Consider the following 21,401-nt stretch of genomic DNA (forward strand, 5'->3'; position numbering starts at 1 on the left):
CAATTAAGCATCCAATAAATCAACTCAGCGTGTAAGTGCTTGAGTCATGGTGTAAATATTTTAATGACTAAACACGTCCATGCGCATGAATAATTGATACATGATTCATTTTTATCTTTGTGCTTTCCTTGGTGCTTTCTACTAATCGTTTTCTGTCGCAGAAATTGTACTGCTATGTCTTTCCAACTCCCCAAATATCCCTTCATCCGTCGCTTCTGTCATACGCTTCTGCAAATATGAATGCGGGCTGTGTATGGCGTAATGACTAGTATGAATCCACAGTAATCGTGTGCAGCGGGGCTTGCAGGTGTTCCAGTGTTAAATTTAGTAAGTGATTTTAATTATTCGCATTATGAATCAAAAGGGTAATGTTTTTCAGTGCTAACTGCTCAATGCAGTATACTAAAGCTATCGACATTATTCCTTACTGTTACGAGAAATTGCAGCTACATGGGGATCACGGACACAAAGCCTGAAATGCCATAAATTGCTTCCAAAGTTATTTTAAAACATGAAAGTCCTTTGTAGGTTGAACAAGAAAGTGACCCACATCATGGGTTGAAAGGTCTAAAGTGCGGCCATTTTGCCTTATTTAGCGACACAACCAAAGTCCTATCCAATTTCAGCTTACTACCGATATCAAAGATAACTGATCTCCACTTGACTTGCCTTCTATACATGATTGAATGATGGTATCCTTATATGTGATGTATTGTATATTGTTGGTTTATACTATGATTAAGTATTTCTATGCCTGAAATGCGTCAGTAGACTTGTTTTTAGTTTGTTTTTTTTTACTATAAGGCTTTTAAAAAAAATAAAACAATTTTAAGAAGATTGCATACTGAGCTTTCCTTTACAACTATGTTCTAACCAGACTCTCCATGTATTACTTTCCCCAAGACCTAATCAGCAGCTTTATCTATTTCTCCTCTGTACCATAACATTTCTACAGTGTGTCCACCCATATCCTCTCCACTGCCATTAACTTGAGAATGGCGGCAGCTATAGGCATAGAAGTGGTGTCTAGATTTAGTAAAGTATCCATGCACTACGCAATGAAACCACCTATAGCGCCACCTGGTGGAAAACAACGGAGTTAGCATTTTCATCTCAAAAACGGAACGAGATAGAGGAAAAAAATGAATTACAAAGTTGTAGGGCATCATCAATTCAATACGAATCGACACCTTGCATACAGAAATGCTATGATTAGAACGTGTAAAACGTACAAGGCTGCGGACGTGAAGCGATACCTCATGGAGACCTTCCTACAAGTCATTGGGTATGGTGGCTGCGTGGAGTGGCCTCCACGCTCACCTGACCTGACCTCATTGGACTTCTTTCTGTGAGGTCACATCAAACAGCAGGTGTATGCGACCCCTCCACCAACATTGCAGGACCTACGACGACGTATTACAGATGCTTGTGCAAACGTGTCACCTACCATATTGCACAACGTGCAGCAAGATACAGTATGCTGTCCAGATGTGCATTGCAGCTGATGGTGGCCACTTTGAGCATCAAAGTTAAATGAGCACCATATGCGTGACCAGCATTCAATGTTTTGGGGGGTCATGGGTTTCATATTATAGCATTTTTGTATGCAAGCTGTTTATTCATATTGAATTGATGATGCCCTACAATTTTTTAATTCACTTTTTTCCTCTATCTCATTCCATTTCCAAGATAAAAATGCTAACTCCGTTGTTTTCCACCAGGTGGCGCTATAGGTGGTTTCATTACATAGCGCATGGCTACTTTACTATACCTAGACACCACTTCTATGTCTATAGCTGCCGCCGTTCTCAAGTTAATGGCGGTGGACAGGATATGGGTGGACACTGTATATACAAAAAGCCTTTTCAGAGATGAAGACGATTGGAACTCTAGTGCCACCTGTTAGCAATACTTTCTGTTGGTGGCACTAGAGTTCCAGTCCTCTTCCTTTCTGAAGAGGCTATTTGCATATTTTAAATTCCCAGTGGAGCATTGTATGGCTTATAAGTCTCCTCGCGCTGACTTGGCACTCTCCACAACGAGAAACTATATAACATTTGTACTTCACCCTCGGGTATATTCAGCTAGTTGTACATACTTAGCAGTGATTTCATTAGAGTCCAGTTTTTCCCAGACCTTGGCTTTTGGAGTCCAGTTTTGTCAGGCTCGCCAGTTGGCAGAATAATAATAGCTTTAATTTAGAGGACGGGTGATTTACAGACAGCGTTTTACATAAGGGTGCATTATTCAACTCTGAGATTAGGTCATTCCGACTATAGATTTAGCATATGATTAACGTTTGTTGTGTTTATTACTTGAACCACGTTTCCATAACATAAGCCCATTTACACCATAAAGCCCCAGTATCTTTAATGCCATAGTCCACTAGCTATCAGTACAGATTTGGGAGAAAATTTCTTCTATTTGAATTAAGCAGAACTGGAGGCTATTTTATAGTTGACATTTACCAGCAAAGCTTAGTAAGCAGTAACTGATTTTATAAGCGAACGATGCCATTACAAACACTATTACATCCACTCACTCCAGAATTGATTGCGTTCTAGAATACTGAGAGCCCGGTAGCGAAGTGTTGGAAGCATCACTAAAAAGTAGTTTAGCCCTTGGTGATTGAGAGCTCTGCAGCGGGCAAAATAATCACCTTCATTAATTCACCCACGTTGAATGGATACATATTGCTGTTTCTTCTAAGGCTAGTTTCACACTTGCGTTGAACGGCATCCGTTGCATTGCGTTGTGTTGTGTTACAGATGTAACGGATGCGTTGCATATAATGGCACAACGGATGCAACGGATCGTACAAAACAACGGAAAGCTTTTTTTTTTATTCTTTTTTTATTTTTTTTATTCTTTTACAGTTTTACCGGCAGCAGACTATTGTGAATGGTCAGCTGATTACCCGGCGGCCGGGCAATCCGCTGAGAGCTCTCACATGCCGGCGGCCGGGTGCTCAGCTGAGAGCTCTCACATTCCGGCGGCCAGGCGCTCAGCTGAGTGCTCTCACGTGCCGGCGGCCAGGCGCTCAGCTGAGTGCTCTCACGTGCCGGCGGCCAGGCGCTCAGCTGAGTGCTCTCACGTGCCGGCGGCCAGGCGCTCAGCTGAGTGCTCTCACGTGCCGGCAGCCAGGCGCTCAGCTGAGTGCTCTCACGTGCCGGCGGCCAGGCGCTCAGCTGAGTGCTGTCACGTGCCGGCGGCCAGGCGCTCAGCTGAGCGCTCTCACGTGCCGGCGGCCAGGCGCTCAGCTGAGTGCTCTCACGTGCCGGCGGCCAGGCGCTCAGCTGAGAGCTCTCACATGCCGGGTGCTCAGCTGAGCGCTCTCACATGCCGGCGGCCGGGCAATCAGCTGAGAGCTCTCACATGCCAGCGGCCGGGCACTCAGCTGAGAGCTCTCAGATGCCGGAGGCCGGGCGCTCAGCTGAGCACTCTCACATGCCGGCGGCCGGGCACTGAGCTGAACGTTCGGCCACCGAAAGACAAAATAAAGTTTCTGTGATAGCAAAAAAAAAAAAAAAAAAATGAGCATGCACAGTGAAAAATAGAGAATTCCGCCGCTCAAAAAAAATTACATGCTGCGTTCCTTCCGCTCGGCGGAAGCAACGCAGCATCGGCCAGCGGAAGCAACGCACGTACTTTTGGCACAATCAGTTATCCATACAAGTCTATGGCAAACAGCGGAATCCGTTAACGGATTCCACTGTTTTCCAAAAGGGCGGATTGTGACTGAAGGAAAAAAACGCAAGTGTGAAAGTACCCTAAGGAAAAAATATTTTTTTATCATATTCTAAACTGTTTTTTTGGTTTTTTAATTTTTAAAATATAATCTTTAGTTTATGTGCCCATCTGCCCATTTGCGTCGTGTAACATGGAAGCTACTGTATTGAATACATTATTGAATAGATTACCTTATAATGCTGCTTACGATGCTTCGCAGGGTGTACTTACTATGCAAAAGGCTTGGAAAATAATAGTGATGGCAGAATGCCATTTTAACATATGATTGTCTAGTAACGTGAATATTTATGTAAAATAATATAATTTTCTGTTTGATGTGTAAAACCTCCACTCCTTTACATTATATTATAACAGGAATCTGTCAACAGGTTTTGCAAGCTAATCTGAGGGCAGTATTATGTAGTGACAGAGACCCGGATTCCAGCAGTGTGTCACTTATTGGGCTGCCTGCTGTAGTTTTGATAAAATCTTTGTCTTATCAGCAGGACATTATCAGTCGAGGACTAGTAAACCTGCTGCTAGGTAGTCCTCCATATTTCAGAGCTCTGTATAACTCCACCCCACACCACTGATGAGCAGCTTTCTACTATTGCATAGTGTACATTGTAAGTTGGCAATCAGTGGTATGGGTGGGAGCTCAGCGTTTAAAGAACCCACCTTAGTGATGTCAGGTCTACTGAAAATTGACGTGACATCACCGGAACTCAGAGGTCACGGAGCCCTGGGGTCACTTGATAGGGGTAAGCGGACCACAGTAGCGCCGCTTAGAGGCAGAATGTGTTACACAAGATATTTGATAAAAGCCTTACCTATGAGTTTCTCAGCGATGTGGCCACTTATACTGAGTAGTGAACTACCTCTTTAATGTAAATTTTGACAAGTTTTAAAGTTATAGGAGACTTTAGGGTATGTTTACAAAGTGCTTTTTTTTGGAGCTTTTTTTCTTCATGAAAAATGCTACGTACATTATATCATGTTGATTTTTTTATTTATACATTCAATTGAATGGGTGAATAAATGTATCAAAAACGCTAAAACAATTGATATGCTGCAAAAAAAAAAAATGCACCAACAATGTGAATTTAGAATTCTTTTTTTCTTTTTGGCTGCTATTGTAAAACTTTGTGGGTTGTTTTTCCCAAAAAAAACTATGTAAAAATGTCATGTATTTTTTTTTCCTTGTCAGAAGAAAGCTGAAAAAACTAGCAGTAAGAGCAGCAAAATAGATTTTCGATTGAACGGAATCGGTATTCAAAGAGTATATAAGCTTGTTAGAAGGATTGAGGAATATTTTAGGATTCTGCTGCCGATCCCTTTCACAATCTTTAAAATAAATAACCGTCTGTGAACTTCGCCTAAGACCAGGGCCATACTAATGCGATCTTCGAATGACACTCGGCTCACGTGGGCAGTACAGCAGGAGCCGAGTGTCACTGTGACTGAGGTCTGATCATGCGATCGGACCTCAGCTGCGGGGGTCGGGCTGGCTCTGAGGAGGGGCGGGCCGGTGCTGCAGAGAAGAGGGAGGGATTTATCTCCCTCTCTCCTCCGTAGCCTGCTAATGCCATTCTCGCGCTGCACTCGCGGTACACCGGTGTACGCAAGTGCAGTGAGATCTTTCACTCGCCCCATAGACTTGAATGGGTGCGAGAGAAAGAGTCTGCTGCGATTGTTTTCTTGGTCCGATTGGGGCCGAGAAAATAATCGTTCATGTGTGCTGACACATAGGCTAATATTGGTCTGAGTGGGATGGGATGTTTTATCGCATTCCACTCGGTCCGATTTTCACGCCGTGTGTCTTAGGCTACTTTCACACATCCGGATTTTTGCTCTGCGGCACAATACGGCGTTCTGCAGAAAAACCGCAACCGGCTTTTGTAACGCCGGTTGCGGTTTTTTTTTGCATAGACTTACATTAGTGCCGTATTGTGCCGCAGGGGCTTGCGTTCGGTCCGGTTTTGGCCGCATGCGGCAGATTTAGCCGATGCCGCGGCCGGATCGAACGTTCCCTGCAACGTTTTTTGCTCCGGCAAAAAACACCGCATCGCGCTGCATCCGGCCGCTGCGGCGCATTTTTCAATGCATACCTATGGAGGCCGGATGCGGCGCGATGCGGAAAAAAACGCATCCGCTCGCCGCATGCGTTTTTTCCCACTGCGCATGCTCAGTAGCATGCCGCAACCGGAAAAAAACGGACGGGCCGCATGTAAAAACTTATGCAAAGGATGCGGTGTTTTCGCCGCATCCGTTGCATAGTTTTCACAGCCGGATTGAGCCGCAGTGCTCAAACCGGATGTGTGAAAGTAGCCTTAGGCCTAAGGCTATGTGCACATGGACTCTTTTTGCTGAGTTTTCACAGCAGAAACTCTGCTTTTCGGTGGACTTTTAAGATTTTGAGGAGGATTTGGTGAGTTTACTCTGTCTTGTGTTCATACAGGTTTTTTTTGAGGAGGATTTGGAACGGAAATTGAGTGGAAACTCTCCAGATCCCTCTCTCTTGCAAAGATCCTCAAAAACTTAGTGTTTTTCTGAAGTTTTCAGAGCAGAAACTGTGTATGTTCCTACAATGAGTATTAGGTGAGTTTTGGATGTTGAAGAATTTCTGCAGCATCAGCTTCTTACAGTTGTAGCAAAATAGATAGGATTTATAGAAATTTCCTGCCCACTGCACTTCTTTTTTTATTGAGGTGTGCATTTTTGAAATCCACAACATGTTAATTTCTCTTGCGAGTACACTGAGTTTTCTTTTTTGCCAATAAACTTTCATTAGATGTTGAAATTCCACGTTTTTAGTGCGCTTCTGCGGTGGAAACACATCAAAAATGCATGTATTGCGCACCTAAGAATGTCAATAAGGTTTTACATTTTGTGTTTAAAAAAACGCACACAAATATGCAATGAAAAATGCAAGTAACTTAATTTACATAATAGGTGCAGAAATTCTGCAATATCAAAAGCTCATCATGGGAACGTAGCCTTTGGTTTCTTGATTTTTTTTCATTGGTTTTTTAATGTTTTTGGGGTGTTTTTTTACATGTGTTTGTGTTTTTGATGTTTCAGTTTTTGACCCTTTTTTTGATATGTTACATTTTAAATTAAGCTGCTTTGTTTTTAATACTTCCTGATATTTGGTTTTGCCAAAATGTTATTGATAGTCATGTGAAGATTACATGCGGTTTTTTATATTTTGGTTTTCTGTATCTAAGGCCCTGTGCGCACACTGGGTTTTTACCCGCGTTTTTTTTGCCTTTTTGCTTCAGAAATTTCTTAAGAAAATGTTTGTAACCTTTCTTCAGACATTTCCCAGCAAAACCTATGGGAAAAAAATAGCTGTGTGCACACTGCGTTTTTTTTCTTCATAAAATTCTTTCTGCAGAATTTCTTGAGAAAAAGAATGAGCATGTCACTTCTTTTCTGCAGGTACCTGCGTTTTTTGCCATAGATAATGGTAAAAAAACGCAGGGACCAACCTGCGGAAAAAACGCATAAAAAACGCACAAAAAACGCATGCGTTTTTGGTGCGTTATTGGTGCGTTTTTTGAACGCAAGTGTGCTAATCTTTCAGACTCAAGAAATTTCTTGAGCAAAATCCTTTTTCTAGTGCGCACAGGGCTTTAGGGTACATGCCCATGATCAGGACCCGGTGCATCCTGACTTGCGGGGCCATGAATCTCCTCCGCAGGAGACCACAGCTGTCCGTGTCCACGATTATAGTTTGGGGCTCTACAGTGTCTCACTTGTGTCCTCCTTAAGGGGTACGCTTTCAACTCCGAAGTAAAGAATTGACATGCTTGCGGCTCGGAAAAGCCGCATTGCAGGTCAGTTTTAGCTGTGGGCTGTACATGCACAGTGGGCATAGGCTTTCTAAAAATTCCATCCACTGTGCTTGCACTGTACATCACAGCGTTTTGGACGCAGCAAACACTGATCATGAGGAACGTACCCAAATGCAATAAAATGGGGAAAATTCACAGATAATTTCTATTGCCTTTACGAGCTTTGACGTTGCAGATTTCAACCATGCACCGCAGATCCGTTTACACAGCATAAAAAAGCACAGTGGGCAGGAGATTTCTATCAGTTTCATCCACTTTGCTGGAACTATAAGCCACTGTGTTTTTTGCACAGCAAAAATGTGTAGTGTCAAAAACTCTTTGTAGCCTAGGAACTTAATCTTAGAGGTGTTTTATATATTTGGCAGGGGATAAAGAGTAGATTTCAGGAGCACTGGCCACAATTCATACAGGATAATGCAATACTTAGGGAGCTGCAGTTTGCAGGATGCCTTATTTTATTAACATTATTTTGTACGTACTAAGATTTGCCTTTATCTGAAATCATGTATCTAGAATTGTGACAAAAATACATTGCTCACGCTATTTCACTGATTGAAATAGTTCATTAGAGACGTAGTAATAATTACCCAACTCAAGTGCCTGCCCAGCTTTATTTTTTTCTTCCCCTGATCCCTGTACAATAAGCAGATATTCCATTCATTACATTGCCATTATACCAACTGTTTGGGCGTACCCTGATTTAATCAGTCGCATTAGATCAGTTTGATAACAATCACATGGACCCCATCTCGCTTGTCTAGGCACTTTCCCAGCATGTTTATATTCTTTATTCAATAATCTCTTCTCATGATATGGCTAATTTACTTCATAATTTCAGCGTGACTGCTTGTGAAATAATATTTTTGACCCACTATGCAAAATCTGTAATATCTTTCCTCATCTACACAACCTTGGCTTGTTGTTATGGTTTTAACAGTACTGATTTGTCATTTTTAGACTTTTTTTTTTATGCCCTGTTCCTCATTTTATAAAATAGAACTTCTTTTACTTAAAGAAGTTGTCCAGTTACCAAAACTGATTTTTTTTTTTCTCATAAATCTTGCTTATATGTGCCTCTCCACACATCTACTATGTTATTTCAGCAATTTTACCTTTTATCGTGCTCTAGCAGCACATCCTCATTTCTGGCTCCAGCTCTGATAGTTAATCGCTCTCCAGACTTCCTGGGTTCAGTTACTACAACTTCCATAATCCTTTGCAGTAACTAGCAATCTATCTCACACCCACTCAGATCAGATCTCCACCAAAACTGTTCCCTCCCCTCCTTCCTGTGGGCAGAGTGGAGCAAGTTAGTGACATGTATCATCCGATCACCTACACAACAAGTCCCAAAGTGGAGCAAGATAGTGACATATAGCATCCGGTCACCTGTACAACAAGTCCCAGAGTGGAGCAAGATACTGACATATAGCACACTATGTGTCAGAGCAGAGCATGTCACCAACTGTCTCCACTCTGGGACTTGTGCAGGTAAAGGGATGCTATGTCACTATCTTGCTCCACTCTGGGACTTGTTGTGCAGGTGACAGAGTGGAGCAAATTGGTCCCATGCAGCGTCGGGTCACCTGTGCTTCTGGTAGGAGCACATGATCACACTGCCGACACCGCAGGCTCTCCTGACAGCTGAGCAGTGCACAGCGGGCGGATAGTGTGATCACATACTTGAGTGACAGGGGGGATTTCAGCTGAAGAAACCCCCTGTACTCTACACTGGCGCCCCGTACCTCCCACATCTGACGGATGCTAAGCGGTGCGCTCAGTCTTCACCCCTCCACACTGGCACCCTCCGGATCCTCCCCTCGATGCTGGGCTGTGACGTGCGGTACCCACCGCCCACAGCCCTGTCAATCACTGTGAGTGGCGCCAGCATCCTCTGACGTAACCGTCAAGTTTGAGAGCCCGGAACTTGACGGGGACGTAAGAGGATACTAGCGGCCGCAGCACCAGGGGGTCATGTGACAGGCACTGAGCGTGCGGGATAGCGCCACTCAGTGCCAGAACTGCAAATAGAGGCCAATGAAGAAAACACCTAAAATGGTAAGTTACACTCATATAGAAAATAAAAAGAATGGGTGAACCACCCCCTTAAAATAAGTTTGTGTAACCAACATAGTTAATGCATCCTGGAAGAAATAAGCAGGAGTTTCTTAAAGGGAATTTTTCAGTAGGATTATCCCTCATAACCAATCTATACAACCATACAGGTCACAGAAAACGGAATACAATGATACCTTGATGTCTGCAATCCAATGTTTTATTCCAGAGAAATCCACATTTTTTTTTCTTAATATGTAAATGAAGTGTTAAGATCTATGGTTTTGATATAGATTTTACTGATAATAGTGATGGGCAGACCCAGACTTTAAAAGTCCTGACTCGCGCAGTTTCAAAGGTGCCCAGGTACTGCACCCGGGCCCAGAATTCTCAGGGAATTCCGGGTTTTGATCCGGATCTGGCACTCGAGAAATATAAAAAAAAAGTGAAAGAAAAATAAAGAAAAAATAAAGCAAGTGGGCTGTGCTTACCAAGGTTCCGGTGCAGATGTGACTGCTTCCTGGTCATTCATTCACTTCTTGGGCAGCTCATTATCCTTCATTGCATATGCATTGCTTTCCCCGCCCACTGGCATCTGTGATTGGTTGCAGTCAGAAGCGCCCCCATCCTGAGTTACAACTTGTCTGACACTTCAATCACAGACCTTGTCTGCAGGTTTATATCGTAAAGTAAAAATAAATAAATTTTAAAAATTGGCGTAGTGTCTCCCCCGTATTATGATACCCAGCACAAATAAAGCATATGGCTACAGGCTGTAACTCCCAACCATGCGCTTTTTTTGGCTGTTTATCAAAATAACAGGAACCGCGTGTGGCTTTTTTCTTTTATTATTTAGGTAAATAATTTTAAAAAATGCAGTGCAGTCCCCCCCCAATTGTGATATCCAGCCAAGATACCAAAGTCCGACGTAATCCACGCGAGGTCCCACGACGATTCCTAAATTGTGACTTACCAAATCGTTCTAGTCAATATGTCTGGAAGCAAAAATGGGGCTCTCAAAACCTTACATTGACCAGAACTTGTGACTATTAGCTGTGACAAAATGGTGGAACAAGACCAAAGGTGTTCCAGGAAGAGCAAAAGTCGGCAGCTGGTATTTTACTATATGTCAGGGAACCAACATTAGTAATACCATTCAGGCGGTGAAATAAATAAAAATGCCAGAGTGGTGTGTTAAAATTTAAGAAACTCATTGCTTATTTGTATATAGACACAAATTACAATCAATCGAGTCATCAGTGTAGATTTATATGCCACTTGCGGTGTGCGGCCAGGTTATTGAGACCGACACTGCAGGGTCTGCTGGGGCTTGTGGAGTAGTGCAGCTTAGGTGTTTTGGGTCCTCCGCAAGCAGGGCTAGGCCCCAGCAGCGAATGATGAGGGGGCAATGGTAGGGGGCAGTCAGTGTACGGGTACGGAGGCGACAAGGAAACAGTCCACACTGGTATTGCAGTTTCAACTTGCCTTTTACTTGTGGCTGGTACCTGGACCCACTGGTGTCGGTTGCAGGTGTTCCCGCTCCCCCTGTTGTCCATACCTGCTGTGACCTGGGTTAGCTGTCCTCCATGCACACTTGTTTGTGTTGGGCTCCCGTTGCCTAGAGCTTCTGGGGAACCCCTCCGTTTCAGTCATGGTCCTATTGCAAGCAGCCTAGACTATTAAAGGGGTTCAATCCCTGGTCCCCTCTTTGCTGCTGATGCTTCAGACTCTTTGGGTTGGTGAGGGACCCTGGAGATTCCCCTCACCTGGCAGAATTAACAGTTGACCATAAAGTGTCCCGCTGTCCTAGGGTCTGCTCCCCGCCTTGTGCTGAGTCCTGTGAGTATTGGTTCCAGACTTCCACAGGCGTCCCGCGGTTCCTGGAGTATTACACTTCCACAGGTAACCCACGGTTCCTGGAGTCCTGTTTCCTTACTCCCCAGTCCCTCACTCCTGTTACAGAGTTCCATTGAAACTTCAGATCTTTTCCATTCTTTCTGTACTTTCACTCTCAACTCTCTACTTCCACCCTTGACTTCTTCCTCCACACTCCTTCCCGCCAACTCTACACTGCTCCACACACTACACTTCCTCCCGCCAACTTCCCAACTGACCACTGGTCCCTCCCCTTGCTGGGTTTCTCACTACAGATTAAGTGGCAACTATCCAATCAGTGCCCTTCTCTTTTACTTGTTGCTAGGCAGTCTCCCAGGCTGGTGTCGGGGTTGTGTATATGGCCTGAGGGTGCTGGTGTGTTGACTTTCACAGATATTCCGTGGTTTGGGTTTCCACAGGTTATATTTTACGGCACCTGATAACTCAGGGGTGCTACAAAACCCTTTAAGGGTATGTAACTTTTTTGATTAGAGCAATGTTTGTAATTTCATTTTCCATTTTCAGTTAACCCCTTTCCTTAGTTGCAGTTAGTTTAAAGGACCACTCCAGTGTGTTGTTTTGTTTTTTTCATTTCACAACTGGAGTGGTGCTTTAAATCTAAGCCCCCTGCCCCCAATGTTACACTCACCCTCCAGAGCCTTCACCTTTTAGCCACACCGCTCACTTCCTGTTGATTAACTCGATTGGTCCCAAGACGGGGAGACAGAAGCTGGAGGTTATTGGACTTGGGGCTCTCTTGATGTCACAATGTCATGTAAGCAGGGGTGGGATTCAGCCGGTTCTGTCCGGTTCTGGAGAACCGGTTGTTAAAATAGCAGCCGGTTCCCAGAACCGGCAAGAAACAGCTCCGGTGATCCGGTTCCCTGTATTCACTTGTGTTAGTGTCTCTTTAAGACACTAGCACAAATGAATGCCCGTACCTCCGCACCGCACTTCCTGGTTCAGTGGGCTCCTTGACCCGGCGTGCAGCGACGCGATGACGCTGCAGAGGTGACAGCAGTGAGAGGAGGGAGCTCCTCCTCTTGCCATCTGTCAGCGTGCAGAGAGCCGCGGAGGAGGACGGGAGACACAGGAGAGGCCGCCGCTGCAGGTAAGCGCTCAGTCAGCCGAAGATGCAGAGAGAGGGGCCGCATAAGAGGGGAGTGCTATATGGGGAGAGGGGCCGCATAAGAGGGGAGCGCTATATGGGGAGAGGGGCCGCATAAGAGGGGAGCACTATATGGGGAGAGGGGCCGCATAAGAGGGGAGTGCCATATGGGGAGAGGGGCCGCATAAGAGGGGAGCGCTATATGGGTAGAGGGGCCGCATAAGAGGGGAGCGCTATATGGGTAGAGGGGCCGCATAAGAGGGGAGCGCTATATGGGGAGAGAGGCCGCATAAGAGGTGAGCGCTATATGGGGAGAGGGGCCACATAAGAGGGGAGCGCTATATGGGGAAAGGGGCCGCATAAGAGGGGAGCGCTATATGGGGAGAGGAGCTGCATAAGAGGGGAGCGCTATATGGGGAGAGGGGCCGCATAAGAGGAGAGCACTATATGGGGAGAGGGGCCCCATAAGAGGGGAGCTATATGTGGCTATATGGGGAGAGGAGGCCATAAAAGTATTTGCATGGAGAAAGGGGCCATAATGGGATGGGATCTGCAGGGGGAAATGGGCCATAATGGGATGGGATCTGCAGGGAAAAAGGGTCCATAATGGGATGGGATCTGCAAGGGGAAAGGGGCCATAATGGGATGGGATCTACAGGGGGAAAGGGGCCATAATGGGCCGGGATCTGGAGGGGGAAAGGGGCCATAATGGGCCGGGATCTGCAGGGGACAGGGGCCATAATGGGATGGGATCTGCAGGGGAAAGGGGCCATAATTGGATGGGATCTGCTGGGGAAAGAGGCCATAATGGGATGGGATCTGCAGGGGAAAGGGGCCATAATGGGATGGGATCTGCTGGGGAAAGAGGCCATAATGGGATGGGATCTGCAGGGGAAAGGGGCCATAATGGGATGGGATCTGCTGGGGAAAGGGGCCATAATGGGATGGGATCTGCTGGGGAAAGGGGCCATAATGGGATGGGATCTGCTGGGGAAAGGGGCCATAATGGGATTGGATCTGCTGGGGAAAGGGGCCACATGGGATGGGATCTGCAGGGGACAAGAGACCACATGGGATGGGATCTGTTGGGGGAAAGGAGCCACATGGCATGAGATCTGTATGGGGAAGGTCGTCCGTTCCAATTTTAGCAGGGCTCCTTTAGTAATAAGTTTTAAAAACTGTAGAAAAACCGTTTAATACAATATGACAGTGACTGGAACAACTGGTGCTGGACAGGAGAGTGAAGGTATACGAGTGGAAGAAGGGGAAAGAGATTTTTACTTTAATTACTTGTATTTTTTGGTTGAGGAAAGTGCATGAAAATGGGTGTGGCTAACAAAATGGGTGTGGTTACATAATGGGTGTGGTTTTCAAATGGGAGGGGTTTACAGAGAACCTGTTGTTAAAAATTTGAATCCCACCCCTGCATGTAAGCCCTGGGAACGCAAACTGATGAAGCTGTAACAGCGCTGGTATGGGAGGTGAATATTGGCTTTGTTATTTTACCTCGTGTAATTAGAAAGGGTTGTTCTAGTGGTGGACAAACCCCTTTAAGGATACAAACCACTGTTTCAGCCTGTGCAGCCACATAGGGTGGCCTTAGAGGTAAGGGGCCCACTTCTACCTCCAAAATAGAAATTGTGTGTTATGTTGAGCTATTGGACTGCAAAGGGCCCATATATTGTTCATGCAGAGGGATCCTCTTCTGTCTATGTCCCCTCCTGATACACACAGTTCTGTGATGATGTGTTGCTTCCTGACTAATATTCCTAGCTTGATTACTGGTGTTTGGGGTATGTAAATTTCTAAACACAACTGTCAAGAGTTAGCATTACTCCAATGAGAGCTGAACACACTCTGACATTGTCCAATTTGTGTGCAGACACACCACATCAATGAAGGGAATGGTAACAGGCAGGTGTTACATTTTCTGGAAAGAATAACTGTGGAATATCACAATGCAGATTTTGGAGAATACTGTAGATGCTTAAAATTGCTATTTAGTTCAGCAACCTGTAGAATTGGTAGTACTGTATATGTCAAAATGCTATTGTTTTTCTTTGTAAAGACAGACTGTGATATATTGCACCAAATTAGCAAAGCAGAAGGTATTCCATTCAATAATGTGGCAAAATCATGGAATGTCCTCAGTTAGTAGTGTCAACAGCACAAGTGTCTCCACTCAGATTACTTGTTGCTTTCAGAATAGGACTAACAACAAAGGAAATATTTTAAAGGTGCTGCCAGATCATGAAGCCATCCCTAACAGATTATTTGTTAATATAGTACAACACAATTTTTCATTAGCTACACTTAATGTACATAACTATAATTATATGTACTTCAGTTTTTCATGTGGATTTTTTGTTTAACAACTGCTTGAGGATAAAAAAAAAAAACTCCTCAAGAAAGAGTGTTTCCTGGAGAGGTTTCTGTTTGAAAAACTCATCATTTTTTTAACCCCTCCGAGGTATGTACAATCACCGCCGAAGACTCCCATCTAGAGTTAAAACACATTTTAAGCGGGCTTTACACGCAACGACATTGCTAACGAGATGTCATTGGGGTCACGGAATTCGTGACGTACATCCGGCATTGTTAGCAACGTCATTGCGTGTGAAACGCAGGAACGAACGGTAACGATCAAAATTACTTACCAGATCGTTGATTCCTGATGAGTCGTTCCTATCGCGATTATCGTTGCTGCTGCAGGTACGATGTTGTTCATCGTTCCTGCGGCAGCACACATCGCTAGGTGTAACACCGCAGGAATGAGGAATGACATCGTACCTGCAGCCGCCATTGAGGAAGGAAGGAGGTGGGTGAGATGTTATGGCCGCTCATCTCCGCCCCTCCGCTTCTATTGGGCGGCCGCTTAGTGACGCCGCTGTGATGCCGCACAAACCGCCCCCTTAGAAAGGAGAACCACAACGACATCGCTAGACAGGTAAGTATGTGTGACGTGTGTAAGCGATGTTGTGCGCCACGGGCAACGATGTCGCCCGTGACGCACAACCGACGGGGGCGGGTGTGATCGGCAGCGACATCGCTAGCGACGTCGCTGCATGTAAAGTGAGCTTAACTCTTGTGAACTATAAAACTTTTAGGCCCAGTTTCATCACGCCTTGAGATTTTCATGCCGGTCTTGATGAGGGGGTGTGGTGGAGTCAGAAGCTCCTGAGTCATGAAGCATTGCACGCCTCTCCATAAATCAGGAGTATACGACGAGCGCTGTGTGCGCCACGCCAGAAATCACACACCAGTATCTGACTGGCATAAGTAACTCCACAGCTTGTTATAAATTAGAGAAGCCATGGCATCAGGTCACAACTCCAGTCAGCTTTGCTCAATTTGGCGTAGCTGGGAAAAACTAGCGCCAAATTGCATATTTTTAACTCAACACCAAGTTGAACAAAAATTTTACAACTCTTCAAAGCATTTTACGCCACAATTCGGGTGAAATTGTTTTGTCTCTGGACCATAGACTTTTAAAGATGCATTGACAATCTTGGAGACTACGTTTGACAGTTTGTTTTAGTAACTCTCAAGCAAAATGGTTATTTTGGTTTTGACTTGTAAAAGTAGGGTTTTTAATAATTATAATTCATGCCATGTCTTTGTACTTTAACTTTACAGTTATTTGAAATCAGAAGTTCACATTATTTTTTACTTTTGTTGTTCCTTTATTTAGCACGCTTTTCCTCCCGGTTTCGTACAATCTGTTGCCTGCAAATTAATATTTTTATTTTTGTTTATATTTTATGTTTGTTTGTAGCGTGTGCCCATAGAAATTAAGCAAATTGTTCATCTGTCATTATAGTTCAGTCTAATCTCATTTTAGAAGGAACATGTGTTGTACCATATTTATAATGACACTACTAATTGTATGTTTTTTTCTCATTACATTTTCAGATGTACTCGGCTTTACCTTCCCCAGTGGGCTGGGAAAAGCATTTTCTTATTAGCTACACTGTTGTAATAAAAAAGAAATCATAGTGTTTGTGTATGTGTGCTGCTGATTAATAGCGAAATATTTAGCTGATAATGTTATGGCTAGTGACATAAATTAAAGAGGTTTGTCACCTCTCCCGTTTAACTACCAAATGTGCTGGGAACAAAAAAAGAAAGAACAAAAAGACCCCTATAACCCTTGCCACTCCTCCATCCTGCTGCCCAAGTCCCCAACCCTCATTCCTTCTCTTAATGGTGTGGCTGGCGTCATCAGGAGCAGCGGGGCATCAAGGGGTATTAATACTTTTTTTTATCGCACATTCCAGCAATATGGTAATTAAAATAAATGATTGGAAAGCCCTTTAATTCTATGGATCTATAGGAGGTTAGACTTACAAAGTGGAATGTTTCTTTTTGAACAACCAATTGAAATACTATGTCCCAAAAATGACAAAAGTATTTTAGGAGTGATACCTTTTATAGGCTAACCAGAAATATATATTTATGAGTGATACCTGTAAAGGTATCACTCCTAAAATACTTTTGTCATTTTTGGGACATAGTATTTCAATTGATTTTTCTGGCTAACACGGTACCACAATATTACCCTGTATTGCACTTTTTGAACAACGAAATAGAAGTAAATGGAAAAGAGCTGGGAGGTAGTTATTTTCTTATTTTTAGTCTTGCAACTATCCATATTTGGCTTTAAAGATAAAACAAAATTAAACCAAAACTTGGTGAAGTATAGATTATAAGTATTAAGAGGAGAACGATGATGTGTTAATAAAACTGTAACAATACCAGAGTCCTTTGAATGCAACAGAAAACTATTCTTTAAGGCTGACTAATATATTGTATAGAAGTAATGCTTTGGCATTGTTCCTCTCTTATACAGATTCGGTGTCTACAGCATCTGGTCCACTCTTAGTTGAAGTTGCCAAAACTCCAGGCTCCAACCTTGGAGTAGCACTAACTACCTCGATGTACTGCAACAAACAGGTCATTGTTATCGACAAAATCAAATCTGCAAGTATAGCTGACAGGTAAGATCACAAAATGTTTGATTTAATCCTCCTCGTTATGATATCAAATTCTGATTGCAGCAGATCAAACCATGGGCTGCAGATAGTTTTGTTTTATCAGTTTATACTCCGGATTTAATGAATGTAATGTAGTTCTGGATATTGGATTGTTGACTAGAGCAATAAAGCATAACATTTCTTTGTACTCAGGTGTGGTGCACTTCATATTGGGGACCACATCTTGTCTGTAGATGGAACAAGTATGGAGTATTGCACATTAGCAGAAGCCACACAGCTCCTAGCAAGTACCTGTGAACAAGTGAAGCTAGAGATTCTTCCATACCATCAGACCCGATTAGCACTTAAGGGGCCTGATCACGGTAAGATGATCTCAAATATTGTGACCTGTGCTCACTAGATATTATGCTGAGTTATGACTACAAACAAATATTAACTATGGAATTCAACTATGCCATCATTACCACTATATACCTTGGTGATGGTAATTAAAGCAATGACATTGAAATTAAAATTGTCTGCAGCAGTGATCATGACATGTTAGCAGTCAATCATGGTTATGCATTTTTCTTTTTTTAGCTAAAAATGTGTTAGATGGCCAACACATGTAAAAGTTTTTAAAGGGAATCTGTCAGGAGGATTTCATTCCACAAACGATCTTTGCCGCCTCCTCCTGGTCGACTGACAGCCTCTATTCTGTGTAACTTAAAGCAAATGACAGTGGTATAACAAGAGTCCGATGTGCTCAGTGCAAATCTTGGACCTGCTCCCCCACATGTTGGTCAGTTGTATGGTCACTTGTCACATTCTAAATCCTATAAAGATATGTGTTGTACCCCCTCCCTCTTAGTTATGTAGTGTAATCCCCCATCCTGCACTAATGTCCCTCATTCATGGGCCCTTCCTGGTAAATATGTCCCCCATTCTGGTATATATGTTCCCCATCCTTTTATATCCCACATGCTGAGCCAATTTCTGGTAAATATGTTCTCCATCCTGGTATATATGTCACCCATCCTAGGCCCCGTCCTGGTATTTAGTCTCCATTCTGGGCTTTCATGGTAAATATGTACCCCATCCTGGGTTTGGTAAATATGTTGCCCATCCTGGTATATGTGTCCCCATCCTTAGCCCCTTCCTCCCCCCTCCCCAAAAAAAATATTCTACTCACCTTCACCCCTTCTGCCTCTAGCCAGAGCAGTGGCTGGCAGCTGACAGCAGCGTGCCTGCTATGGCGACACATGACAATACTGCCAAGCGATGCCAATGCCTGGTACACTGATGTCATCTACCAGCCTTTGTTTGTCTAGTGGTATGCATTGCGGTACAGGGATCCGATGGGTCTCTGCACCACAATGCATTTCAGCTGGAGGTGCATCCTCAGACACACATCCAGCTGAAGTGGGCACTGGGGTTGGCGGGCCCTCTCGCTTTTGGGCCCAGTCACAGTTGCGACCTCTGCGACAGTAATAGTTATGCACTTGTCAGTCAAGCAGAAAGAGGCAGCAGAATAGAGCTGGAGTAACAAAGATATGAAAAGAGCTTCCGTTTACATATCCATTCAAATGTTAGTTTCCCAGTAGTGAAGGAATGGACTTTTCATGTAAAGGTCTTACTGAACTTGTCTTTGAAAGAGCTACATGCACATATAGTTGTGAGATGCTGATAACTTGAGTTCTGTTTTAAAATGTATAACATACTGTAGTTCTACAGAGAAAAAATATCATTATTATATACACCCACCTAAGAGAGAGCCTAAACTCCATAACCTTCCAATTCTTGTTAGCACTACATATTGGAATGCGTAGAAAGACATTGTTCAATTATGTCACCGGAGTAATCCTTATCAATTTATAAAGGAAACTATGTTAATATTAGTCTTAGGGCTCATGCGCACGTTGCGTAATTCCATGCATTTACGCTGTGTACAGCACTGCAGCGTAAATGCGTGCATCCTGCGTCCCCTGCACAATCTATGAAGATTGTGCATGACACATGCGCACAATGCTTTTATGAACGCAGCGATTTGGGTGCTAAAATTTTGACACAAATCCGTGCGTTCATAAAATGAGCATGTCAATTATTCCGTGTGCTATGGATGCAGCTCCCACTCTGTCTATGGTGGGGGCAGCAGCCAGAGCGCATGAAATCGGCTTTTTTTGTTCAGAAAAACTGCGTCCATTATGCAGTGTTGCTGCAGCGATTTGGCGCGCACATGTGCTGTCAAATCGCTGCAGAATATTCAGCACTTACGTGTGCATGATCCCTTAGTGTCTGAAGCAATGTTTTTTTTTGTTTATTTTTTGGTGCTTTAAATGTAAGCCCCCAGCCCCTGGTTTTAGACTTGACCTCTGGCAGCTTCCCTTTTTTTCTGTGCCGCTCCGGTCTCAAGGCAACATCTTGTGCCTGTAGCTTCCGACTAGCCAGAAGTCAGAGGTTACATCACAAGCTCTCAATGAAAATATAGGAGAGCCAGAATGACGCTCTCAGCGAGGCTCTGATAGACTTGTATTACGTTGTGACCTCTTGCTCCCTCCATGAAACAGTGGAGCTGCTGGAAGATCACAAATTCCAACCGGAGCATCGCTGGATAAAAATGAAGACCGGCGGCAGAGGAATATAAGACCAGGTAAAGGGGACTTACATTTAAAGCACCACTCCAGTGCTGAAATAATATTAAAAGAAAATACTGGAGTGGTACTTTAATACTGCTATTTCTAACTATTGCCAATATTGCAGTTTCCAGGGAAAAGAATTGTCAGGGTGTAAAAAAAAAAATTCTTACTAATGCATTCAGAAAGGCGGATTTAGTCTTCAGTCAACTGCTGGCACATTTTTGTCCTTTTGTAGGAAAAGATGGGATCTGTTATATATTTTTTGATTGTTCCTGGGTGCTGTGTTTTGATAATCGGAAAGTGATGATGACGAATGACAGCTTGGTTCAGTGGGCATGCCCCTGTTTGCTTCCCATTTTGAGGCCTCAGCAATATTTTCTGCTTCCACCTACAATAGCTCTCATAGTAAATCATTGATCTGCAATTGTCTGTGATTCTTCAATGTGCTGCACAACATGAGATTGTTTTCCAAAATGCCACCCGATTCAGACCATCTTTTAATGAAGGGTTGTATTTTTGGGCATTTAAAATCACTAGCATAATGCTAGATTTCTGTTCATTTTTCATTAACATCCCTCCCATACCACCTGAAGATTGACCCCTGACCACTATAATGACAGGAATCAAAAGAGGTTAATGAGGAATTTTCATTTCACAAATCGATAGTACAACTGAAAGTAAAAAACTTTTGTAATATATCTTAGGAGAGAAGGAGAAGGGAAAGAGCAAAAGATGAACATTGGCATTCTGCTGCAAGTTCTCCTGAAATGATGGTTCCAGTTCTCCATAGAACTTTATAAGTGTACCGCCCCGTGCTCGGCAACAACCGAGCCGCTCGGATCCGGACTCGCAGGTGGTGGCTCGAGCCTCGAGCGTCTCCGGACCCGGGGGCCCCGTGGTCCACTACGATCTGAAAGGGGGGGGGGCTGGCGCTTTAGGGGGACGTAGGTGTACGGCCGGAGCTGTGTTTGAGTTTGTTACTCCACCCACGGGTTGTGGTGAAGGTGGACACCACCACTGCGTTTACTGGGCACCCGGGGGAGATGTTGCGCAGCAAGATGTTAACCCCTTCGTGGGCAGGGATGATGGCCCCCGGACCCGTTGGGTGTTGTTTGGTTGGGCGGTGCAGGGAGGTGCGCGGCCGGAGGGCACTGTTGTACACACAATT

General features: G+C 44.0%; 1 protein-coding gene across 16 annotated transcripts in view; it reads left to right on the plus strand.

Annotated features, from left to right (window-relative positions):
- GRIP1 (glutamate receptor interacting protein 1) overlaps positions 1 to 21,401 on the plus strand; it is an 809,174-nt gene that overhangs the window by 714,727 nt on the left and 73,046 nt on the right. For all 16 annotated transcript variants that reach the window (XM_075344840.1, XM_075344832.1, XM_075344833.1 and 13 more), the window contains exons 8-9: positions 17,474 to 17,621; positions 17,811 to 17,980. In XM_075344840.1, coding sequence (XP_075200955.1) covers positions 17,474 to 17,621; positions 17,811 to 17,980 — 318 coding nt within the window. The remainder of the gene's footprint in view (positions 1 to 17,473; positions 17,622 to 17,810; positions 17,981 to 21,401) is intronic.

This window comes from Anomaloglossus baeobatrachus, chromosome 4, assembly GCF_048569485.1.
Source record: "Anomaloglossus baeobatrachus isolate aAnoBae1 chromosome 4, aAnoBae1.hap1, whole genome shotgun sequence".
NCBI lineage: Eukaryota > Metazoa > Chordata > Amphibia > Anura > Aromobatidae > Anomaloglossus > Anomaloglossus baeobatrachus.